Source organism: Vombatus ursinus, unplaced genomic scaffold, assembly GCF_900497805.2.
Source record: "Vombatus ursinus unplaced genomic scaffold, bare-nosed wombat genome assembly UNPS02014870.1, whole genome shotgun sequence".
Classification (NCBI taxonomy): Eukaryota; Metazoa; Chordata; class Mammalia; order Diprotodontia; family Vombatidae; genus Vombatus; species Vombatus ursinus.
The window spans coordinates 7,592,260-7,614,142 of record NW_020954648.1 but is presented as its reverse complement, the minus strand read 5'-3'; the positions used below and the strand labels follow the sequence as shown (position 1 = coordinate 7,614,142).

The window sequence follows — 21,883 nt, the reverse complement described above, 5'->3', positions numbered from 1 at the left end:
AAGGAGTAATTAAGTGTCTACTATGTGCCAGGTACCGTGCTAAGCACTTTGCAAAAATTATCTCATTTATTTTCACAACAACCATGGGAGGTAGATGTTATTATCCCCATTTTATATTTGAGGAAACTGAGGCAGATAGAGGTTAAGTGACTTGCCCAGGGTCACATAACTAGTAAGTTTCTGTGGTCAGTTTTGAAATCAGGTCTTCCTGATTCTAGTCTCAGTGCTCTATTCAAGCATTCTATCCCTCTGCCACCTAACTGTGAGGTTAAGTGATTTACTTATAACCACACAACCAGTAAGTGCCACACTTAAGAGTCAGTTGACAAGGTATCAATATGGTAGAGTCCAGGTTAGCATTTGAACAGTCTTTTGGACAGGGTTGTGGCAGTGTTTAGTTTTGATTTTCCACATCCACATTTAAATTCTTTCGAAAATGCATATTTTATTTCACTTTGTATTTGACTTAAAATATTCAATCAAAAATGGGTCACCGACAGTGAGGTTTTTAAAAATGTGCTTCATTCCCAAGGCACAGATATTTCTGCCCATTTTTATCTTGCTTCAGTCCTTTGGATTGCTTTGGAGATAAAGGTATTATGATCACTTACTGAATCTGGCTAACTAGAAACTCAGTAGTTTTCAGCGATTCTTACTCTACATGGTACCTGAAATCTCTGTTGCAATTTGCTAATGCTCTGTTATCAAATGCCATCATTCTTCACAGAGAATCTGAGTTTTAAGAGACCTCAGAGGCCATTTAGTTCAGCCCATACCTGCACAGGAATGCCCTTCACAATATCCCCAACAAGCCTGAAGACCTCTAGTGAAGGCAAAATGCCTCAAGTGATCAATTCTACTGTTGAATTGAGCCTAAGTCTCTATCTTCTTCACTCATTACTCCCAGTTCTTCACTCAAAGATGAAATAGAAGAAATTTATGATCTACATCCTGATATCTTTATTTCCTTCTGCGCAGGTGGTCTGTAGTATACACCCATCAAAATATTGCTTTTGTTTTTCTTTCTATTGATAAATCACCCACTATTTTCCATTATTATTTCTTCCTCTAGTTCATGGATTTCCTGAAATTAGTTTATCTTCTGACTATATATACAATGCTATACAGCTATCTTTCTATTGATATCCTTTTAAATTAAAGAAAATCCTTACAGAGTAATTTTCCAGTCATGAATCCTGTCCTACCCAATTTCATTAATACCAATAAATTGAAATTTGATCTGCCTTGTTTATTACTCATACTTTGTGCATTAGTGTATCTAAAGTTGTGGATTTATTTCTTTTCTTTATTTTAGGCCATATTCTTGGATATTGACTCTGGTAAATTACTAGAGTTTTTATATTCTTTTTCCTATTTTGCATCTGATAATCTGAGTGATTGGTTTTATATATATATATATGTATATATGTATATATGTACAAATGTGTGTATATATATATATACACATATGTAGTTTTCTTCCTTGCTTACTTTTTTGATTCTAAAGCTTTCTTAAACTAATTTATAAGACTCTAAGCAAATATGTTTTTCCAAATTTTTTTTCTATTGTGAATTTGAAAACATCAACAAATATGAACATTTCCATATGCAAAGAAGACAAAAAAGATGAAAAAAGATGATCATGTATGAAACTGTGAATCTTTATTATGCATTGGCTTTTTTATTATATCAAGAGGATATCTATATATCTATATATATTTAATCAGAGACTGTAGAATCATAATGTACTGTAGATTTTTAGTTGGAAGGGAACTTAGAGGCCATCTAGTCCAACACATTTATTTTATTGTTGAGAAAACTGAGATCAAGAGAAGGTAAATGACTTGCCCATAGTAAGTAGCATAGATAGCTTTTTTTCTTCTGTACCAACTATCTACCTTTAGTCAGTAGTGGTGAAAAAAAACTCAACTGTGCTCAGGATTTCATAAATCCTTCCAATGCTTTCTAGGTTCCTTTTGGCAGCCTAATTTGTCCTGGATCATCAAGAGTGGGTAATGTTTTTTAGTTTTGGTAAATTTCTGTCACTATCTATATCTATGCCTATATCTATATATCTCTATTTATATCCTTATATATCTCCCAGGAAGATAGCCAACCTCTCCATTGTTCGTGACAGGTTAACAGATAACTTCTCTCCTGGGAGTGCTTGTGGATCCATATTATTCTTCCTTGGAGTTGTTTACTTTTCAGAGGGTTCAGTTTTACCAACATGGGAAGAGTTACATGTCTATTAACATGCCTCCAAATATTTAGGAATCCTTCATCTTTATTTCTTCTGGATTACAAATTTTTTCTTCCCTCCCCTCCCCTGACACAAGTGAAGATTCACCCCTGCTTCTTCAAATGATTTTGTTTGACCTTACATTTGATGAGAGGCAATGTGGTGTAGTGGATAAAGAGCCAGGCCTAAGTCCAGGAGGACTTGGGTTCAAGTTTCACCTCTGACACATATTGGCTGTGTGACCCTGGACAAGTCACTTAACTTCTTAGTGCTCTAAACAACTTTCTGGAAATGTAAGAGCCAGAGAAGATATTGCCCTGCATTGGTGGAGGGAGTCTCTCTCCCTAACTCCCTCACCTTGGACAGCTCCCTATGCCAGTGAAATAACAGTCCAGTCCCTCTCCCTCTGTTTGTCACTGCAGTCAGGTATGCCCACTTCCCTGCTTTCTCCTGCAGGCTTTAGTCTGCCAGAGCCCTGGGACTGGTTCCTGCCCCAGCAGAATGTGCACAAGAAGCTTCCTTCCCGGGATAGAAGACTGCTTCAGATCTAAGGTCTCCTTGGTGCCAGTGCCCTCCCTTGCTCTGTTGTCTTGACTGCTTTTGTCCTGCTCTTTTGGATCCTGTGGTTCTTTTTGGTTTCTGGCTGCTTGCTCAGTCTTTTGAATGTCTGCTTTGGCCTTTGGTCCCTGGGTACTCCTGATTCTTACATCTGCTTGTCTGGTTTCTGCCTTATTGTCTTGCCCCACCCCTCAAATTGTGTGTGCTTTCAGAGATAACTTAATGTAGAATCAATCAATCAACCTGTATTTACTAAGCATCTATGATGTGCCAGGCGTTGAGGGTACAAATACAGTGAAACAGTTCCTACTTCCTAGGAACTAGCAGTTCATCAAGCATTTATGAAGCCCCTATGATGTTCAAGACCATACCGGGATGGCATAGACCCTAGAGCAGGTATTCTTACCCTGGGTTCTGTATGAGGATCATAATAGCCTACCTGCAAAGGTTGTTGTGAGGAACAAATGAGGTTATATTTGTAAAGCACTTTGCAAACCTTAAACCACTATTTAAATTGGAGCTATTTTTATCATTATTGTTAAACGTATTTTGATAGCCATATTCAATGCTATTTGGTTTCTTTTGAAATCCTGTGTATTTTGTGTTATATATTTAAATACTGAGAAGAGATCCATAGGCTTCACCAGCTGCCAAGGGGATCCATGACCCAAGAAACACTAAGAACTCTTTCCCCTAAAGCAGTGCTTTAAACATCTGGCCATCTGGGGCCCACACTCTGGACTGTGGTGGACAGCAAATTAAATGTATTTGGAAAATACTTATCAAAATAGATTAAATATAATGGAGCAGCTAGCCTTAATATGTGCTTTCTAAGTTAATATGTTGCCTGCAGAGATCCTCTGTATAGCTTAAAGGCTCACGTTTTCTGTTTGAGTTTGACACTACTGCTCCAGAGAATACAGAGACAGCCTTAGAATCAGCAAGATCCAGTTTTTCTAAGTTAGTGTTGTCCAAATCTAGCCCGAATCCCCCAAATCCAGCACATCCTCAGGCTTCTCAGTTCAGGCTTCTCATTCTGTCCCTGGTATTCATGGTTACTATCCAGAGATTTAGAGCTAGCTACTCTCATCGCACAGCCCCCCTTCATTTGAACATCAATAAATCCCCATTTATCAACCTCTCCTTCATAGATTTGACATGTCAGATTTTATTAAAGATTTTATATTACATTCAAATACAATTATAATTGACAGGGTAAATCCAGGTGTAGTTTTTGCTCTGTCAGGCACAGCTGCTTTGTAACTGGTAAGATATCTCCCTTTGTACAGCTTCCCCCGGCTCACTAATTTGTGATTGTTTGTAAATATAATATTCATCAAACATTTACTCTTTGTAAGTACATTAAAGAACAGGTAAGCAATGCTGTGTAACTCTTCTGTGTTTTATCATAATTGGCTCCCATGTTAATAAGGTTTGGATAAATTCTGTCCTATGATGTCCTTTTAAGCTTATCAGATTTTTATTTTTGATTTTTTTTTTACCAGAACGATAATTTTTCCTAGTATATTATACTTAGACGCAGCCTGGATTCAGCCTCCCAGTATCTGGAGTGTCCTGATTCCCAGGCCTCAGCCCATCCCTCTGAGCTGGGGTTTCTGGTGGTTTGTCCATGACACCCTTTCCCATCATGGAAGCTCAGAGTTGAAAGGGGCCATAAAGACTCTCTAGTCTTAGCCAGACCTAAAACATTGCTGACACAGTTTCTTCTTGGAAACCTCTAATGAGGAGAAACCACAGCTTTCTAAGATAGCCAATTCTGCTTTTGAACAGTTCTAATTATTAGGAAGTTTTTCCTTATATCAAGCTTAGACATCTACTCATTGTCCCGTATTCTTTTAGAGCCAACCTAAAAAAAGAAACACCTCTTAAATATGAAAGCTCTCTCTCCCTCACCCCATACTTGAATGGTCCTTGATAAAATATCTAAATATTCCTTATTCCCTGCTCCTCACCCTCTAGTTTTACAGTACTGAAGGGCTTGAAGATTGAAAAGGAATTTACTGGCTTTGAGGTTGATTATTTGCCTGAAATTCAATTTTTTTTTGTTTCAAGAAGAGAAATTTTCATGTCCCATTCAGAGATAAATGCATCAAAAATGCAGAAGTAACACATTTGTACAGTGGTTCTTAACTTGAACTATGTTTCTTTTTTATATGTATTTTTGATAATTGTATTTCAATGTAACTAATTTCCTTTACAAGCCTATGTATTTTATTTTATATGATTAAAAACATTCTAAGATGGGGTCCCACAGGGCTCATCAGCCCATCTAAAGGGTCATGACACAAAAGAAGTTAAGAATCCCAGCACTGGTAGAAGTCAGTTCCAACCAAGGTGTAAAAAAATGAATATCAACTCATGAACTGTTTTGAAAGGGGCAAGGGTGTTATTATGTAGTTCTAACACTGGGTCCCTGAAAATGGGGGAGGTCAGGACAGTAAATGAGAAAAGGGGGCAGAGAGGAAAGGGAGGATGGAAAGGAACTTAGTGGACTTTGTAGTTTTGATCAGGGTCAGTCCTTTTTATCTTCATCAGTGCTAGGGCAAAAAAGAAATAAAATCTATAAAAGAAATCCATGCTCTGTAGAGCATACACTGACACACCTTTATATAGGGAACTTTCCCCAGAGCTACATTATGCATTGGCAAAAAGTGTACATTTTCGCTAATTAGAATTTATACATTATATACATGTTATATATGTATATATGAAACATACATGTACACACACGCACACATGCAAAGATAAAGAACTCCTAGAAAATTGGCCTGAATTTCTGTCAAATTAAACATAGAAGCAACAAAACCTCAAAGCTTCCCTGGCCTCTGGAAGAAGCTATATTTCTTCTTCTTTTTCCTTGTCTCGCTTTCCCGGAGCATTCAGCTTTCAACTACTCCAGAAAAGAAAATATCCAAGAAGCCAACCCTTTAATATGCAAGTGAAACTATTTAATTAAAACATGTACATGGTTTGGAGAAGCAATTTTCCCTACAGGACTAGGATCTGTGTGGGGTTTAATTATCAACTGTATTTCAAAAAGGTGAGTTTGGTTTCTAAGGATTAAGTGAGGATATAAATTAGAGTTCATGGAGAACCTGAGCTGACCTGTAGAAAGTTGACAATCCAGAGTGGCCAGATATTGCTACCTGAGATGGTCAACTTAATTGAAATTCCAAGGCCCATTTTTGTCTTATTCCATACCAGCTCAGAACATGAGTGTTAGGCTAGTTGCAGAAAATGAGCTTTGCAAAGTTTATAGATTAAAAGGTAGAAGGAATCTTAAAGGTACAATACCTTCATTTTGCAGAAAAGGAAATTGAGACCCAGAGAAGGTAAGTGATTTTCCCAAAGTCACACAGCTGATAAATATTTGAAATGAATATCCAGCCCATACTGACTCTAAATCCAGGTCTGTATTCACTATTCCATGCTTCCAAATCAACACTGTTTACTGAACATATATAGTCTGTGTGATTTTGAATAAGACTTTTAACCTCTTAAGACTCAGTTTCCTCATCTAGAAAGTTAAATGATTGGGCTAAGAGAGTTCTACAGCCAGTTCTAGTTCTAAAACTGTCACTTTATTATGCTACCATATGCCTAGTAGTATTTTAGGCTCTGAAAGGGATATAAGAATTCAGATTCATATAGCATTTTAAGATTTGCAAAGTGTGTTTCTCACAATGACCATTTAAGGTGAGTGGTACAAGTATTAGGATGTCCATTTTACAGATAAGAAAACTGAGGTATAGAAAGGTGAAGTGACTTGCCATCATCACACAGCTAGTTACTACCAAAGCTTGGATTCATCAGGTGTGGAACAGATTTTTTTTTAATCACAGAATTACCAAAGGAATGAATAGCTGAGCTACCAGTCTGCAAACATTGTTGCCTTTAACACAGAAAATAAATAGACCAACCAGTGGGTTAGGATGAGGCAAAGAATGTGGACAGTTGAAGAGGAGGATAGTATTTGCCCTTTAGGTTCTGGTTGGGTGAGGGCTTCTGATCCTGTTCTGTGTCTAGGTGCCATCAGGACACCTCCAGAAAAGGACATCGGGTTCCCTTCCCCAAAGAGCAAGGGGCAGGTGAGAGATATGGTGGAATGGGGTTTTACCAAGTTATTAAAAGGTGATATTTACATTGAGAATTGCCTTGCCTTTCAAGTTTGAGATTGGGGCTTAAACAGTTGTGGTTCAAAATAGTACTTCCAGACACATACTGCCACTTTGATATACGGCTAAAGTCTATTAATCCTGATTAGGATATCCTTGAACCTTCAAATCCAGTTATGCAGAAGCCAGCTGCCATAGATGATTTATAAAGCCAAACCAAGCAGAAGCTTGCCATCCATCCTTTCTTTGTTTTCTCTCTTTCCCTGTGTCTCTCTTTTTTTTTTTTTTGAGACTTAATCTCCCCTATGTGGTAATCACTGAAATAGAGCCATCTTGCTCTAAATGACTTCTCAGATCACCATTGGTCTCCATTATATCTGACTTCAATTCCATGAAGTTTGACTTTGACTCCAATTTTCATATTTGACTCTTATGCTTTTGACACTGAGTAATTTCTGCTTCTTCATTAATTTAACTGGAGGCATTGAGTAATATCCAGTTTTGCTGGGAAGCTTAAATTTCTACAAAATTGACATTTCAAATCTATTGCACTTACAGAGGATTAGACACTACCTGGAGTCAGTTTTGGAAAGATACCTAAGGCTGGGCTGCTACTTGATGTGTGAATTGTTTTATATTCTCAAGTTCTTAGCCTGGCATTCAAAGCCCTCCATTATTTGATCCTAATCTATATCTCCAACCCTAACTCCCGATACTTCACCAAAGAAACACACTTTAGCTAAGCTGGTGTACCAAATGTTCTTCTAGTAATCATAGGGTCATACCTTTAGAAGAGGAAGACACCTCAGAGATCATCTAGTCCAAGCCATTCAATTTAGTCCAAGAGAGGTTAAGAAATGTCCCAACTTATACAAGCAGCCAACTTATGGAATCCAATTTAGATGACTGACTCCACATCTTGTACTCTTTTGTCTGTAGAACAATAGGAAGTCATATTCTTACCCTTCTCTTGCCAGGAAAGTCTGATCCTTTCTACTCAGCTTGTCTAGGTCCTAATTGTCCTTCAAGGTCCATGTCGAGGCCTTTCTCATCCTTGAAGCATTATCTCCCACCACCTTAGCCCAATCAATCATTGAACATGTATTAAATGCTTGCTATGTGCCAGGCATTGCTCCAAGTGATAAGGATACAAAAAGAGGCAATAGACAGTTCCTGCTTTCAAGGAGCTTACAATCCAATGGGAGAGGCAATATGCAAACAAATATATACAAAGCAAGCTATATTCAGGATCAATAGAAAATAATTAACAAAGAGAAGACACTGGAATTAAGAGGGGTTGGGGAAGGCTTCCTATAGGAGATGGGATTTTCGTTGGGACTTAAAAAGGAAGACAGAGAGGTCAGTAGTCTGAGTGGAGTGGAGTGTTCTGGGAATGGGGTGAGGGGAGTCAAAGAGAATACCCAGAATTGAGGTGAAGTGTCTTGCTCATGGAAGAACAAGGAGGGCAATATTACTGGATCAAATAGTACATGTCAGGGAATAGTAGATAAGATAACTGAAAAGGTAGGAGGGGGTTAGGGTAATGAAAAGCTTTGAGTGTCAAACAGATCATTTTGTATTTGAGCCTGGAAACAATAGGAAGCCATTGGAATTTATTGAGGAGATGGGGAGATTGTGACACTGTCAGACTTGTGCTTTAGAGAAATCACTTTAGTGGCTGAATGGAGGATAGAGTGGGGAGGGATTTGAGGCAGGCAGACCCACCAACAGGCTATTGCAGTAGTCCAGGAGGGAGGGCCTGCCCCAGAGTGGTGGCAGTGTCAGAAAGAAGGAGGTGTATTTGAGATATGTCACAAAAGTGACAGGGACCGGCTTTTGCAACAGATTAGATATGGGGGCGGGTGAGAGATAATGAAGAGTTCAGGATGACACCTAGGTTGTGAGCCTGAGGGACTGGAAGGATTGTGTTGCCCTTTACCATAATAGTGAAGGCTGGAGGTAGAGAGGGTTTAAGGGGAAAGATAATGAGTTCTGTTTAAGAATGTTGAGTTTTAGGATATCTACTGGACATCCAGTTTGAGATTTCTGAAAGGCAGTTGGAGATGCAAGATTGTAGGTCAGTAGAGAGGTTAAGCCAGGATAAGTAGATTTGAGAATCAGCAGCATAGAGATGGTAATTAAATCCCTGGGAGCTGTGTAGAAAGGAAGACTAAGCAAGCAGACTCTGGTAGCAATAGGAATTTATTGAGGGCGTGGGAGGATTGTGACAGGATCAGATCTGTGCTTTAGGAAAATCATTTTAGTAGCTGAATGGAGGATGCAGTGGGGAGGGATTTGAGGAGGGCAGACCCACCAGCAGGCTATTGCACTAGTCCAGGTGTGAGATGATGAGGACCTGCACTGGAGTGGTGGTGGTGTCAGAGCAGAGAAGTGGGCATATTTTAGAGATGTTGCAAAGCGAAGTTGACATTGACAGTGAAGGACATTTTTGAAGAACCTAGAATCATAGGTTTGGCCCTAGAAGGGGCCTTAGGGCCAATTAATTTACCCCTTCATTTTAGAATTAAGGAAATTAAGGGTCGGTTTGTTTGAATGATTTATCCAAGGTCACACAGGTAGTAAGTGTCAGAAATAGGATTTGAACCCAGTAATTAAATCCATGGAAGCTGATGAGATTACCAAATGAAGTAATATAGAGGGTGAAGAGGACAGCCCAGGACAGAACTTTAAGGGGCACATATTATTAGAGGGTGTGATCTAGAAAAGGATCCCGCAAATGAGATAGAGAAAGAGGGGTTCATATGGACAAGAGGTCAGCCAGGAGAGAACAGTGTCCTGAACACATAGAGAGCAGAGAGTATCGAGTTGGAAAGGGTGATCAACAGTGACAAAAGCTGTAGAGATGTCAAGGAGGATGAGAATTGAGAAGAGGCCACTGAATTTGCAGCTAAGAGATTGTTAGTAACTTTTCAGAGAGCATTTTCAGTGGAATGATAAGGTCAGAGGCTGGGTTAAGTAGAGAGTGAGAAGGAAATAGAGGCGCCTATTGTAGACAGCCTTTTTGAAGAATTCAGCTACAAAGGACAGAAGAAATATAGGACAATAGTTAGCAAGGATGAAAGGATGAAGTGAGCATCCTTTCAAGATTGGGGAGACATGAACATGTTTATAGGTAGCTGGAAATGAGCCAGTAGACAAGGAGGGATTGAAAACAGTGAAAGAGTGGGGATGACAAAGAGGGCAATCTGTTGGAAGAGATAGGATGGAATGGGATCGCTTAAATAAGTAGAGGGATTAGCCTCAGTATAGAGTAAGCCCAGAACAATCTCTGTCCTTCCTCAAAATTCTTTCTATACTCTTTGTTTGTACCACTCAGTTGGCACTTACCAAACACCATTTTTTGATTTTGTTTATTATCTTATATCTATACCTTACCTCCTCAACTAGAATATAAGTTTCTTGTGGGTGGGGATTGTATTTTATACTACTTACTATGTCCAATGCTTTGCACATAGCAGAAGTTAAATAAATATTTGATATTCACATCTGGTAAAAAATACAGATGCTGCCAAAACATCCATTTGCACATTATAAAGTTGCCTTCCCTCTGCTTTTCTACGCTGTTATAAATACCAGGAAAACATTAGTTATCCTTTATTTATACTTATTTCTCCCTTGTACACAGGGATTTAGCGCTTCTTCCTTCAAAGAATTCCTTTTGTTATCATCCAGATGTTCTTCCATTATTGAAATTTAGAAACTATAAACACTGTATTATGAGATTAAAATTCTGTGTCTCCCAATCTATCAGTATTGAGAGGGGCTATTTTTTCCTTCCAATGTTTCATGCTATTGGGACATAGGAATATTTTCCCTATCAGGAGATGCTGTGGTGGTTAATACAGAATAAATAAGAGTATGACAAGGTCATTGATATAAAGCTGGATGAAACTTAGACAACAGCAAGTTGTAGCCTTTCATTACACAAATGAGAGCACTGAAGTCAGAAAGATGCAGTGACTGGCAGAATATCACACAGGTATAGAAGAGCCAGGTTAGAGCCCCAGACTTGGAGCCTAAAAAGTAGTCTGACTGGACCACAATAGCCTCCTCTGATTCTATTTCCAGTGCTCTGTGCTTTACTCCATGGAAACTAGCTTGGAACCTCTCCTTACTGATTTCTTACATGTGATCTGCCTTATCAATGTATTTGGGACCACTTCAGTACAAATTACTGCACAAGCTCCAGCTTGTTCATAGGAATCATTAATTGTTGACCCTAGAAGGATTATTGCAGGTCATTGAGTACAACTTCTTCATTTTTTAGATGAAGATGCTGAGGTCTAGTGAGAAAACTTGCCTTACCCAAGTTTGCTTAAGCAGATCTGAGATTGGATCCTGTGGTCTCTTGATTCATATGATCGCAGCCATAGAGTAAGGAGGGACCTTGGTAATCACCACATCGGTCCTCTCCTTTTATAGATGAGGAAACTAAGAGTCAGCACAATACCCTTCTATCCTTATTCTTTTCTCTCCTTATCACTGCTGGAGATATCCCCATTAGATATTTTCTTGGAATTGTTGTGAGTTAATTACACACAGTTCCAAAGAATGCTAAGATTCAGCACATGTCAAAATATACATATTCAGAGGACATCTGGAAAGATTTTGTAACTGATCTCAGGGCTGTCCAAGAGGATCTTGAAAGGACATGCCACAGAACAGTTATGTAAGTGCACTTAGTATTTTTTTTAAACTAAGTACTTTGTTGTTATTGTTGGTTTTGCATTGAATTGTGTTATACCGCCTGCTGTCGTTCCTGCTGCTAGGTTCTAATCACATTTCTCTATTGAAATATAGGCTGGATTTTTTTGTGTATATTTTAGCATGGGGCTTGATTGTGTTAATAGTCTTCCCCTTAGCAGATTACTTACTATTTTATCATTTTCCTTTCAATTAGGAACAAAGATAACCTTCACAAAGAAAAGAGCCAACTTCTCATTATATAACACTTCTGGGCAGCAGTCCCAAGAAGGGCAGACCACCAGTGAACCCATATCCCCACTCTCTTGCCTCTGTCACACCCATAAATAGCAAAACCAACAATAACAGCAATAACTATTTATTAAACACTTAGTGTTAAGTACTTGACAATCCAAAATAAAGGGTGAAACTTGCCCCTGAGGTTAGCAGGAAATTGATTGACCCAACTAAAAAAACAGAATTCTAAATCTCTTTAAGCTTGTATAGTTGAAATTGTTGCAGTTCTGAAAATAAGGCCACTTAATCCATTTTTCTTACTGAGTTATTTTCATGGGTAGCACTGGAATGGCCATATGATTGATCCATTTTGGTCATCAAACCACCAAAAACACTGACCAGGCTCTTTTTTGTCTCTTTATTCCAGCTAGTATTTTTTCATCTTTTTCATGCACCTGTCACCATCTGTAGGTTAATTGTTTTGACTACACATACCTACAGTAATTCCTGTATTTTTCTTACGACAGTGCTTACTTCCTTTTGAATCAACTACACATTTCCTGCTAATGTGCCATTATTGCTTGCCTTCAAGAAGCTTTGTAAAGGTGGGATGTGTACACAAAGGAATATGACACAAAGTAGATGGGGATAACAACAAAGGAGAGGTCCCAATTAAGTGGTATGAGACAAGAGCAGTTTTATCTGGGGATTACAGAAAGTTTCATGGAAGAAGCTGGACCTTTAAGGAAAGGAAGGATTATAACATGCAGAAATGAGGAGGGAACATGTTCTAGGCATGACAGGTAGCCTTCACAAATACACAGAAGTGGGAGAGCACAAGATAGGATCAGGATACACCTCCTAGTCCAATTTATCTGGCATGTAGGATTTGTGAATGGGAGAAGAGTGAAAAAAGTCTATAAAAGTAAGATGGAACCAGATTTTGCAAGGTCTTAATCACCAGTTTAAGAAACTTGTATTTCATCTTTAAAATAGTGGTGAACCAGTGAAGGTTTTTGAACAGAGGAATGACAAGGTTAGTCTTGTACTTTAGGAGGATTATTTTGGCTCATGGCTGAGTACAGTTCCTTGTGTTTATGTCTTCCCATCAGCACCATTTCTATGGTTTTAGTGCTCTGAGCACTGGCATAGGTGGTATATGACATGCCAGGGTGACAGTGTTGTAATTTATGATTCCGTGGTACTATTCCCTCTCTCTCTCTCTCTCTCTGTCTCTCTCTCTCCTCTCTGTCACACACACACACACACACACATGCACACACACACTCACATACACACACATACACATCATCAGTGAAGGGAGGCTCTGTATGTACATGGGCATATCCTGTCCAAGTTTTTATGTCTCAACCTAGGGACATGATGGATTTAAACTCTGGAAATTAACTCCTTGATCCATATCCAAATGGACTTTGTTAGGATGAGTGAAAAGTCATCATTGCATCAAGTATCTTTAACTTGATATTGTTGCAGTTTATGAACAGGGTAGTGAGGTGGCAAAAAAGGAACCTAAATATGGGTTCAGAGCTCCATATTTTCTGTTCATAGCCTCATTTGGATACCATTTTCATTGTTGCTGATGACCAGACCTTCTTCTGAGGATTTGAGTCAGTGATACAACTTAAATGTGGGTGTGAAGTAGGGAGAAAATTCTCAAATCCATCACTTGATTATTTCATTATGTTTGGCAACATTCCCCTTGATATTTGATTCGTCTTAGACCTCCAGGATCCAAGAACTCACCTGCTCCCAACCCCGAGTCAGTCACAGTTTGTCCCATATTTTCAGTCAATTTTCTGAATCGATAGAGGTTGAAAACTAGGTGTCCCAAGATCGTTAAGAACAGGCTAACTCTGTACTGTCTTAAAGTATTTAGGTACACTTTTTGCCTAGGGCCGGTGGGATGGTGTCAGCCCTTTTTAACTTCATGATTCATTGAGTGTTATTGTGACTTTGCTTCTTCTTTTTGCTTTGCTGGACCATTTTCTTTCACTTGCCCCTTCCTGTTTCTGAAGGACTGACCTCGACCTTCTGTCCTTCTCTCTATTTACTACTTTAGTAAGCTCATCCACATTCTTGCTTTAGTAATCACCTCTAAGCTGAATACATCTAATCCAAATGGTCATCTCCAACTGTTACCCACACACCAGTTTTCTGTTTCCAGTCACATATATGGTATTTCCCCTTGGATACCCTTTTTTACCCCCAATTCATTATTTTATCTTGACATATACCCCAAACTATTTTTCTCTTAAGCTTTCTCTATCATTATTATTTTCCCATGCTAGAAACCTTGATGTCATCTGTTTTCAGTTAATCTTTTTTAATTAATTAATTTATTTTTAGTTTTCAACATTCATATCCATAAACTTTTGAGTTTCAGATTTTCTCCCCATCTTTCACCTCCCCCGCCCAAGATGGAGTGCAATCTGCTATAGGCTCTACATTTACATTCCTATTAAATATATTTTCACATTAGTCATGTTGTAAAGAAGAATTAGAACCAATAGGAGGATCCACAAGAAAGAAGAAACAGAACAAAGCAAAAGAAAAGAAATAGCAAATAGTTTACTTCAATCTGCATTCAAACTCCATAGTCTTTCTCTGGATGTGGATAACATTTTCCATCATGAGACTTTTGGAGATGTCTTACATCCTTGCATTGCTGAGAAGGGCTAAGTCTAAGTTAGTCATCATACAATGTGGCTGTTACTGTGTACAGTGTTCTCCTGGTTCTGCTCACTTCACTCAGCATCAGTCCATACAAGCCTTTTCAGGTTTTTCTGAAGACCACTTGCTCATCATTTCTTATAGCACAATAATATTCCATTACATTCATATGACACAACTTGTTTAACCATTCCCCATTTGATAGGCATTCCCTCAATTTCCAGTTATTTGCCACCACAGAAAGAGCTGCTATATATGTTTTTGTACATGGGTCCTCTTCCCATTTTTATGATCTCTTTGGGATACAGCCCTAGAAGTGCTATTGCTGGGTCAAAGGATATGCACATTTTTATATCCCTTTGGGCATAGTTCCAAATTGCTCTCCAAAATGGTTGGCTCAGTTCACAACTCCACCAACAATGCATTATAATGTTCCAGTTTTCCCACATCTTGTCTAACATTTTCCTGTTTTGTCATGTTAGCCAATCTAATAGGTGTGATGCGGTACCTCAAAGTTATTTTGATTTGTATTTCTCTAATCAATAGTGATTTAGAGCATTTTTTCATGTGACTATAGACAGCTTTAATTCCTTCATCTGAAAACTGCCTGCTGATATCCTTTGAACATTTATCAATTGGGGAATGACTTGCATTCTTATATGTTTGACTCAGTTCTCTATGTATTTTAGAAATGAGGCCCTTATCATAGAAACTAGTTGTAAAAGTTTTTTCCCATTTTTCTGCTTCCCTCCTAATCTTGGTTGCATTGGCTTTGTGCAAAAGCTTTTCAATTTAATGTAATCAAAATTATCCATTTTACATTTCATAATATTCTCCATCTCTTGTTTGGTCATAAATTCTTCTGTTCTCTATAAATCTGACAGGTAAACTATTCCTTACTCTCCCAGTTTGCTTATAGTATCAGCCTTTATATCTAAATTGTTTACCCATTTTGACTTTATTTTGGTATGTGGTGTAAGATTTTGTTCTATGCGTAGTTTCTGCCATACTCTTTTCCAGTTTTCCCAGCAGTTTTTGTTAAATACTGAGTTCTTATCCCAGAAGCTGGGGTCTTTAGGTTTATCAAACAGTAGATTATTATAGTCATTGACTAATGTGTCTTCTGTACCTAACCTATTCCATTGATCCACCACTCTATAGGGAGTTACAGGAAGAAATAAACAGCAAAACTATACTAGTGGGGGACCTCAACCTTCCCCTCTCTGAACTATTTAAGTCTAATCACAGAATAAACAAGAAAGAAGTTAAGGAGGTGAATAGAATTTTAGAAAAGTTAGATATGGTAAACCTCTGGAGAAAATTGAATGGGGACAGAAAGTAATATACTTTTTTCTCAGTGGTACATGTCACTTACACAAAAATTGACTGTGTTCTGGGGCATAAAAACCTTACAATCCAATGCAGAAAGGCAGAAATATTAAACTGCATCCTTTTCAGATCATGATGCAATAAAAAATTATATGTAATAAAGGGCTATGGAAAGATAGACTAAAAATTAATTGGAAACTAAATAATCTAATCCAAAAGAATGAGTAGGTCAAACAACAAATCATAGAAACAATCAATAACTTCATTCAAGAGAATGACAATAATGAGACAAATACCAAAAGTGATGGGATACAGCAAGAGCTGTTTTCCGTTAATCTTGCTAAAGCATCGTGACCTCTACGTTTCCAAATTGTTTCCCCAAATCCAGACAGCTGGACAGATAGAATTTGCTTAGAATTTGGAGGTATAACTGAACCATAGCCTTCTTCTGAATTCTCTTCTCCTTAGAATTTTTATTTGTTGATGTATCCTGCATTTCCTGAAAGAAATAAAAGCGATAGAGAGATCAAGGGGGATAGGAAAAGGGAACTGAGTTTGCCTTTTAGGGCAAGAACAGAGAAAGCAAGTAGGCAGCTAGATAGAATTCACTAGGTAATAGATTGAATGCTGGACTTGGAATCAAGAAATCCTGAGTTCAAATCCAGCCTCAGACACTTATTAGCTGTCTGATTCTGGGCAGGTCACTTAACACCTGTTTACCTCAGTTTCACTATCCGAAAAATGAGATAATAATAGCACCTACCTCCCAGGGATGTTGTGAGTCAATCAGTTAACACACACACACACACACACACACACACAAAAACACATATATTTATATACATATACACACATACATATATACACATGTGTATGTATACATATGTGTGTGTATGTATATGTGTGTGTATGTATATATGTATATATATATATATATCACTTTCAAACCTTAAAGCTCTGTATAAATGATTGTTGTTGTTGTTCAGTTGTTTCAGTCATATCCCACTCTTCATGAAACCATTTGGGGTTTTCTTGGCAAAGATACGGGAGTGATTTGCCATTTTCCTTTACAGCTCATTTCACAGATGAGGAAACTAAGGCAAACAAGGTTAAGTAGTTTTCCCAGGGTCACATAGCTAATAAGTGTCTGAGGCCAGATTTGAACTCAGGAAGATGAGTTTTACTGACTCCAGGCCAGACAGTCTACCAGCTGTGCCACCTAGCTGCCCGTATTTAAATGCTATTACTATTGATAAAGCATATGGGGTGGAAGGTAGTACCTAAATACATTATTTAAGAATTATTTGATTGTTTTATTTTTTTCAGTTTTCATTATGGTATTGCACATCCTTTGGATCATTCAAGTGGTAGAGTCAGAAGACTTGGATTCAGACATAGCCCTTAGCACAATGACTGGCACACATAATAATCACTTTATTAATGCTAGTTGGCTTGACTTAGTTCCATCCTTGCCATCTGTTAGCTGTGTTATCTTGGGAATGACATTTAACCTCCTAGGCCCCAGTTTCTCATTTTTAAAATGAGGGAGTTGGGCTAAATGACCTCTAATAATCTTTCCAACTCTAAACCTGTGATACTGTCAACTACCCAGAGATTTTGAGTGAAAAGCAAAATAATCTTGTGTAGCTAATAGTAAGCCTGTCTAGTAGAGAAAATCTGTTTGACTGGGGAAACTTGAAATGTTCTAATGCCCTTTACCATCATGGGGAACAGGAAAGTAGTGACTTGCACTGGTTCTTATTCTCCCCTTAGTTTTGAAAAGGAAAGAAAAATGTCCTTATATTGTTTTTTCCCCAAGCTATCTTAATAATGAATTGTTTTTAAAAAATTTATGTTTTATTTTATTTTCCAATTACATGTAAAAAACAAATTTTGACATTTGTAAAATTTTGAGTTCCACATTCTCTTCCTCCCTCCACTCCCCTCACCTTGAGAAGGCAAGCAATTTGATATAGATTATACATATACAGTCATGCAAAACACATTTCCATGTAAGCCATGTTACAGAAGAAAACACAGACCATAAAGGAAAAAAAAAAAACAAGAAAAATAAAGAAAGTTAAAAAAAAAACAACCTGTGCTTTGATCTGCATTCAGACTCCATCAGTTCTTTTTCTGGAGGAGGATAGCATTTTTCATCATAACTCCATTGGAATTGTCTTAAATCATTGTATTGCTGAGAAGAGCTTAGTCTTTTACAGTTGATCATCCTTATGATATGACTGTTACTGTGTCCAATATTCTCCTGGTTCTGCTCATTTCACTTTGTATCCATTCATATAAGTCTTTCCAGTGTTTTTTTCTGAAACCATCCTGTTTGTCATAGTAATGAATTGTTAGTGAAATAATTAGACACCTCTTGAAAATTATGACTGGAAACGATGTTTAAAGTTGTTTTTTTCCCCTCCTACATTCATTTCCTAATAGAATTCTTTCTGCTAAAAGGCTCAGCACAGTATTCTAGCCATTGACATGTATTTAGGAAAGGATTACATTGACATGTATTTAGGAAAGAATACATTGATATGTATTTAGGAAAGAATAGTAGCATTTTTTTTCTTTTTTTTTCTTTTCTTTTTTCTTTTTTTGGCTAGGCAATGGAGTTAAGTGCCTTGCCCAGGGTCACACAGCTAGTAAATGTTATGTGTCTGAGGCCGGATTGATAATAGCATTTTCAAACATTCCTGTTTTACCTCCCAGTAGAATGTCAATTCTATGAGAGGAAGGACTGTTTCATTCTTGTCTCTGATTCTTCAATAGCTAGAATTGTACCTGATTTGTAGTAGGTGCTTCTGTGAATGGAATGATTGATTAATGTTTAGCGACTTAGGAGTTGTATAAAGAAGAATTATGAAGAAGGTTGTTTCTATATAGTTTAAACATTAGACCTTAAAATCAGAGAAGAGAAGAATGTGTACACTTGCTCATCAGCTGGGAAACATAAGGATAGAAGGAAAAAGAAATGGTTTCTGGTCTTGTCTGGGCTCCTAAATGGTTGTGTGATCTTTGGTTTTTCACTTGACCCCTCTGGAAACTGATGCCCCAAGAAGTTAAGTGAGAATGAGGATCCCTGTCTTGTCTACTTTATTGTTAAGGTGACACGAGGTAAAATAAAATGTATTGGTTCATTTGATACTGGAACCAGTTGGTCACCTGAGGTGAAATTTCAGTGTTAATAATTCTATTAATATTTTATTACTTAGAATGCAGCATGGTGCAGTAGAGAGAGTGCTGGATTTGCAGCCAAAGTACCTGGGTTCAAATCCAGCCTGTACCTCTTACTACCTATGTAACAACAGTCAAATCATTTAACCTCTCTAGGCCTCAGTTTCCTCAAATATAAAATGAAGAAGTTGTACTAGATCAGGACTTCTTTACCAGGGGTCCATAAATGTGGTTTAAAAAATATTTTAATAACTTTTTCTGTATAATTGGTTTCCTTTGTATTCTTTTATGTTTTATTTTATGCATTAAAGACATTATTCTGAGGAGTCTGTAGGCTTCATTCTAGCCTATGGGTTCTCTTACAACCCTAGAACTAAATGAATTCTAAGGTCCCTCCTACCTCTAAGTCAAGAATCTTGTTTCTCTCTTTTCAGGATCAGGAAACCTCTTTCCCCAGGGCTCTTTCAGCTCAGAGACTTTCCCCCAGGTGGTGCTTCCTAGATGGTAAGTGTTCCTGCTTTTGTTTGAAGGCTAGACAGCTGTCCTTCATTAGGAGGGTGAATTAATTATTCACCATCCCCTTTTCTCATCCTCCCCCCTACATTTAAGGGAGAGGAGTCTACAAAGGGGGACAGGAGAGTTTCTGAAGAGACAGTGCAAGAAGGAGGGGCATCATTAAGATATAGAGTATTAATATGTGGCCATGTATATCCTGATTTGTGGTTTAATTGGTGGTGGGATCTCATGGTGAGGAAGCTCCTTCTAGTCATGCGAATTTGCAGCTGTTCTGCAATTTATAGTCTGGGGATATTGACAGGCTACCTGCTGTATCCCGGATCACACATCCAGGATGTGTTGGAGACTGGATTTGAACATCCTGGCTTCCTGCTTGAAGCTGGCTGGCTCTCTGTCTGGCAGGCCAGGCCAATCTACCTTTCAAGGCAGGATTGTTTCAGTCTTTGTATCTCCGATGCTTCCCACAAAGCCTAGCACATAATAGGCTTGTCATAAATGCTTATTGAGTGATTAGCAAACAAACAAAAGCAAATAAATAAAAACAAAATGAAGGGATGGAATGGGGAATCTGTTGTACAGGCTATGGTTTGAACAAAGAGACTAAGAGAATTGGGAAGGTGACAAAGAAGGAATGAATTGGCCCTACACTAGCACAGGAATATGTAGCTCTATTAGTTGTCATTGTGGAAGGATTATGGGATCTGAAGCCAGAAAACCTGGATCAGAGTCCCAGATAAGCCACTGACTAGTTGTGTGGCTTTGGACAAGCATCTCTGAACCTCAGTTTTCTCATCTGGATAATAATTATGAGCTATTTGCCTTACCTACCACGTGAAGCTATTGCAAGACTCAATGGGGATAACATATGCAAAATACATGGTAGCAAAATCACTATTTACATGTTATAAATAAAAATGGTGATCTTTAATAGCTAAGAAAACTGAGCTTAGTATGGAGAACCAACCAGGCCCAAGTTTTCAACTGGAAAAACTAGTGTGATGGAATGGGTCTTCAGAACACTCTTGATCTAAGCACTGTATTTTCTAGTCTCTTTCTTTGTGTGTCTCCCTCTGTGTGCATATGTGCTCATGGTGTATATGCACACACCTGGAGGCAATGTATCATATGGATAAAAGAGACTATATAGTGGTATGCATGCAATCAAGGTTAGTTCTAAATGAATATATGTGACTGTATGAGATGTGATTATAAAATAAAGGAGACCAATTTTATGAAGCTTGTAAGGTGTCTCCGAAGACCATTCTAAAAGAGAAGTTCTTTAAATAGCAACTCAGGAATTGGTATATAGCTTCTCAAAGTTACTTCCTTGAAGAACAGTGCTTATGCATTTTTTTTTTCCCAACAGATCTCATGACTATAGTCTGCGTGTATGGGTGAGAGTGAGAATGGGCGCATGTGGTATTTGTATGTGAGGAGGGAGTGACAGTATTGTACAAGCTGTATACTTACGAGAGTAGCGTGGTGCAATGCAGTAATGTCAAACTCAAATAGAAAAAGATCCATCTGGGCAGCTTATTGACTTAGAAAACCACAAATAAACATCATCTATACTGTATCATTTTTAACATTTTGTTAAATGTTTTCCAATTACAAATACTTCGGGTTATGAAGGAGTTTCATGGCTTGCTTGCACTAGCCAGCTTCAGGTTTGACATCCCTGGTGTAGTGGATGTATTTCTGGCCTTGGAATCAGAAAGGCCCAAGTTTAAGTCTAACCTCAGACACTTAAAAGCAATGGGACCTCAGACAATTCATTCAACGTCTCTGAGCTTCAATTTCCTCATCTGAAAAATTGGAATAACAACAACAACAACAATAATAATGATAATAATAATAATAATAATAACATGCACCTCAGAGGGATATTCTGAATATCAAAAGAAATGTCATATGGAAAGCACGTTACAAATTTTAAAGCTCATAGAAATGCTAAGTATTGTTGATATTATTACTCCATGAGTGTCTTTCAAACTAGGGTGTAGGTTCTGCCTGTATGGAATATCTGACGCTCCTTGACTAGGAAATTAATTGTATTCAAAACAATTCCCTTCTTTCAGAATAGCATAAGGATTAACTCTAGATTTGTCAAGGGCTAAGATGGGAAGGGGTAAGGTGAAAGAAAGCACATGGTATTCCTGAACCCTGTCATAGAAGAGCAAATTAACATATTAGAGAAATGTGTTATATATTTTTATACCAGCCAGGCTACTTTGCATATAAATTGAGAAAAAAATTGAATGCAGGATACTGCTATGGGTGTTTA

General features: G+C 37.9%; 1 protein-coding gene across 1 annotated transcript in view; it reads left to right on the top strand.

Annotated features, from left to right (window-relative positions):
- Positions 1–21,883, top strand: part of DGKI (diacylglycerol kinase iota) — a 543,147-nt gene that overhangs the window by 422,558 nt on the left and 98,706 nt on the right. Inside the window, exons 24-25 of the mRNA XM_027842255.1 lie at positions 2,699–2,794; positions 19,518–19,587. Coding sequence (XP_027698056.1) covers positions 2,699–2,794; positions 19,518–19,587 — 166 coding nt within the window. The remainder of the gene's footprint in view (positions 1–2,698; positions 2,795–19,517; positions 19,588–21,883) is intronic.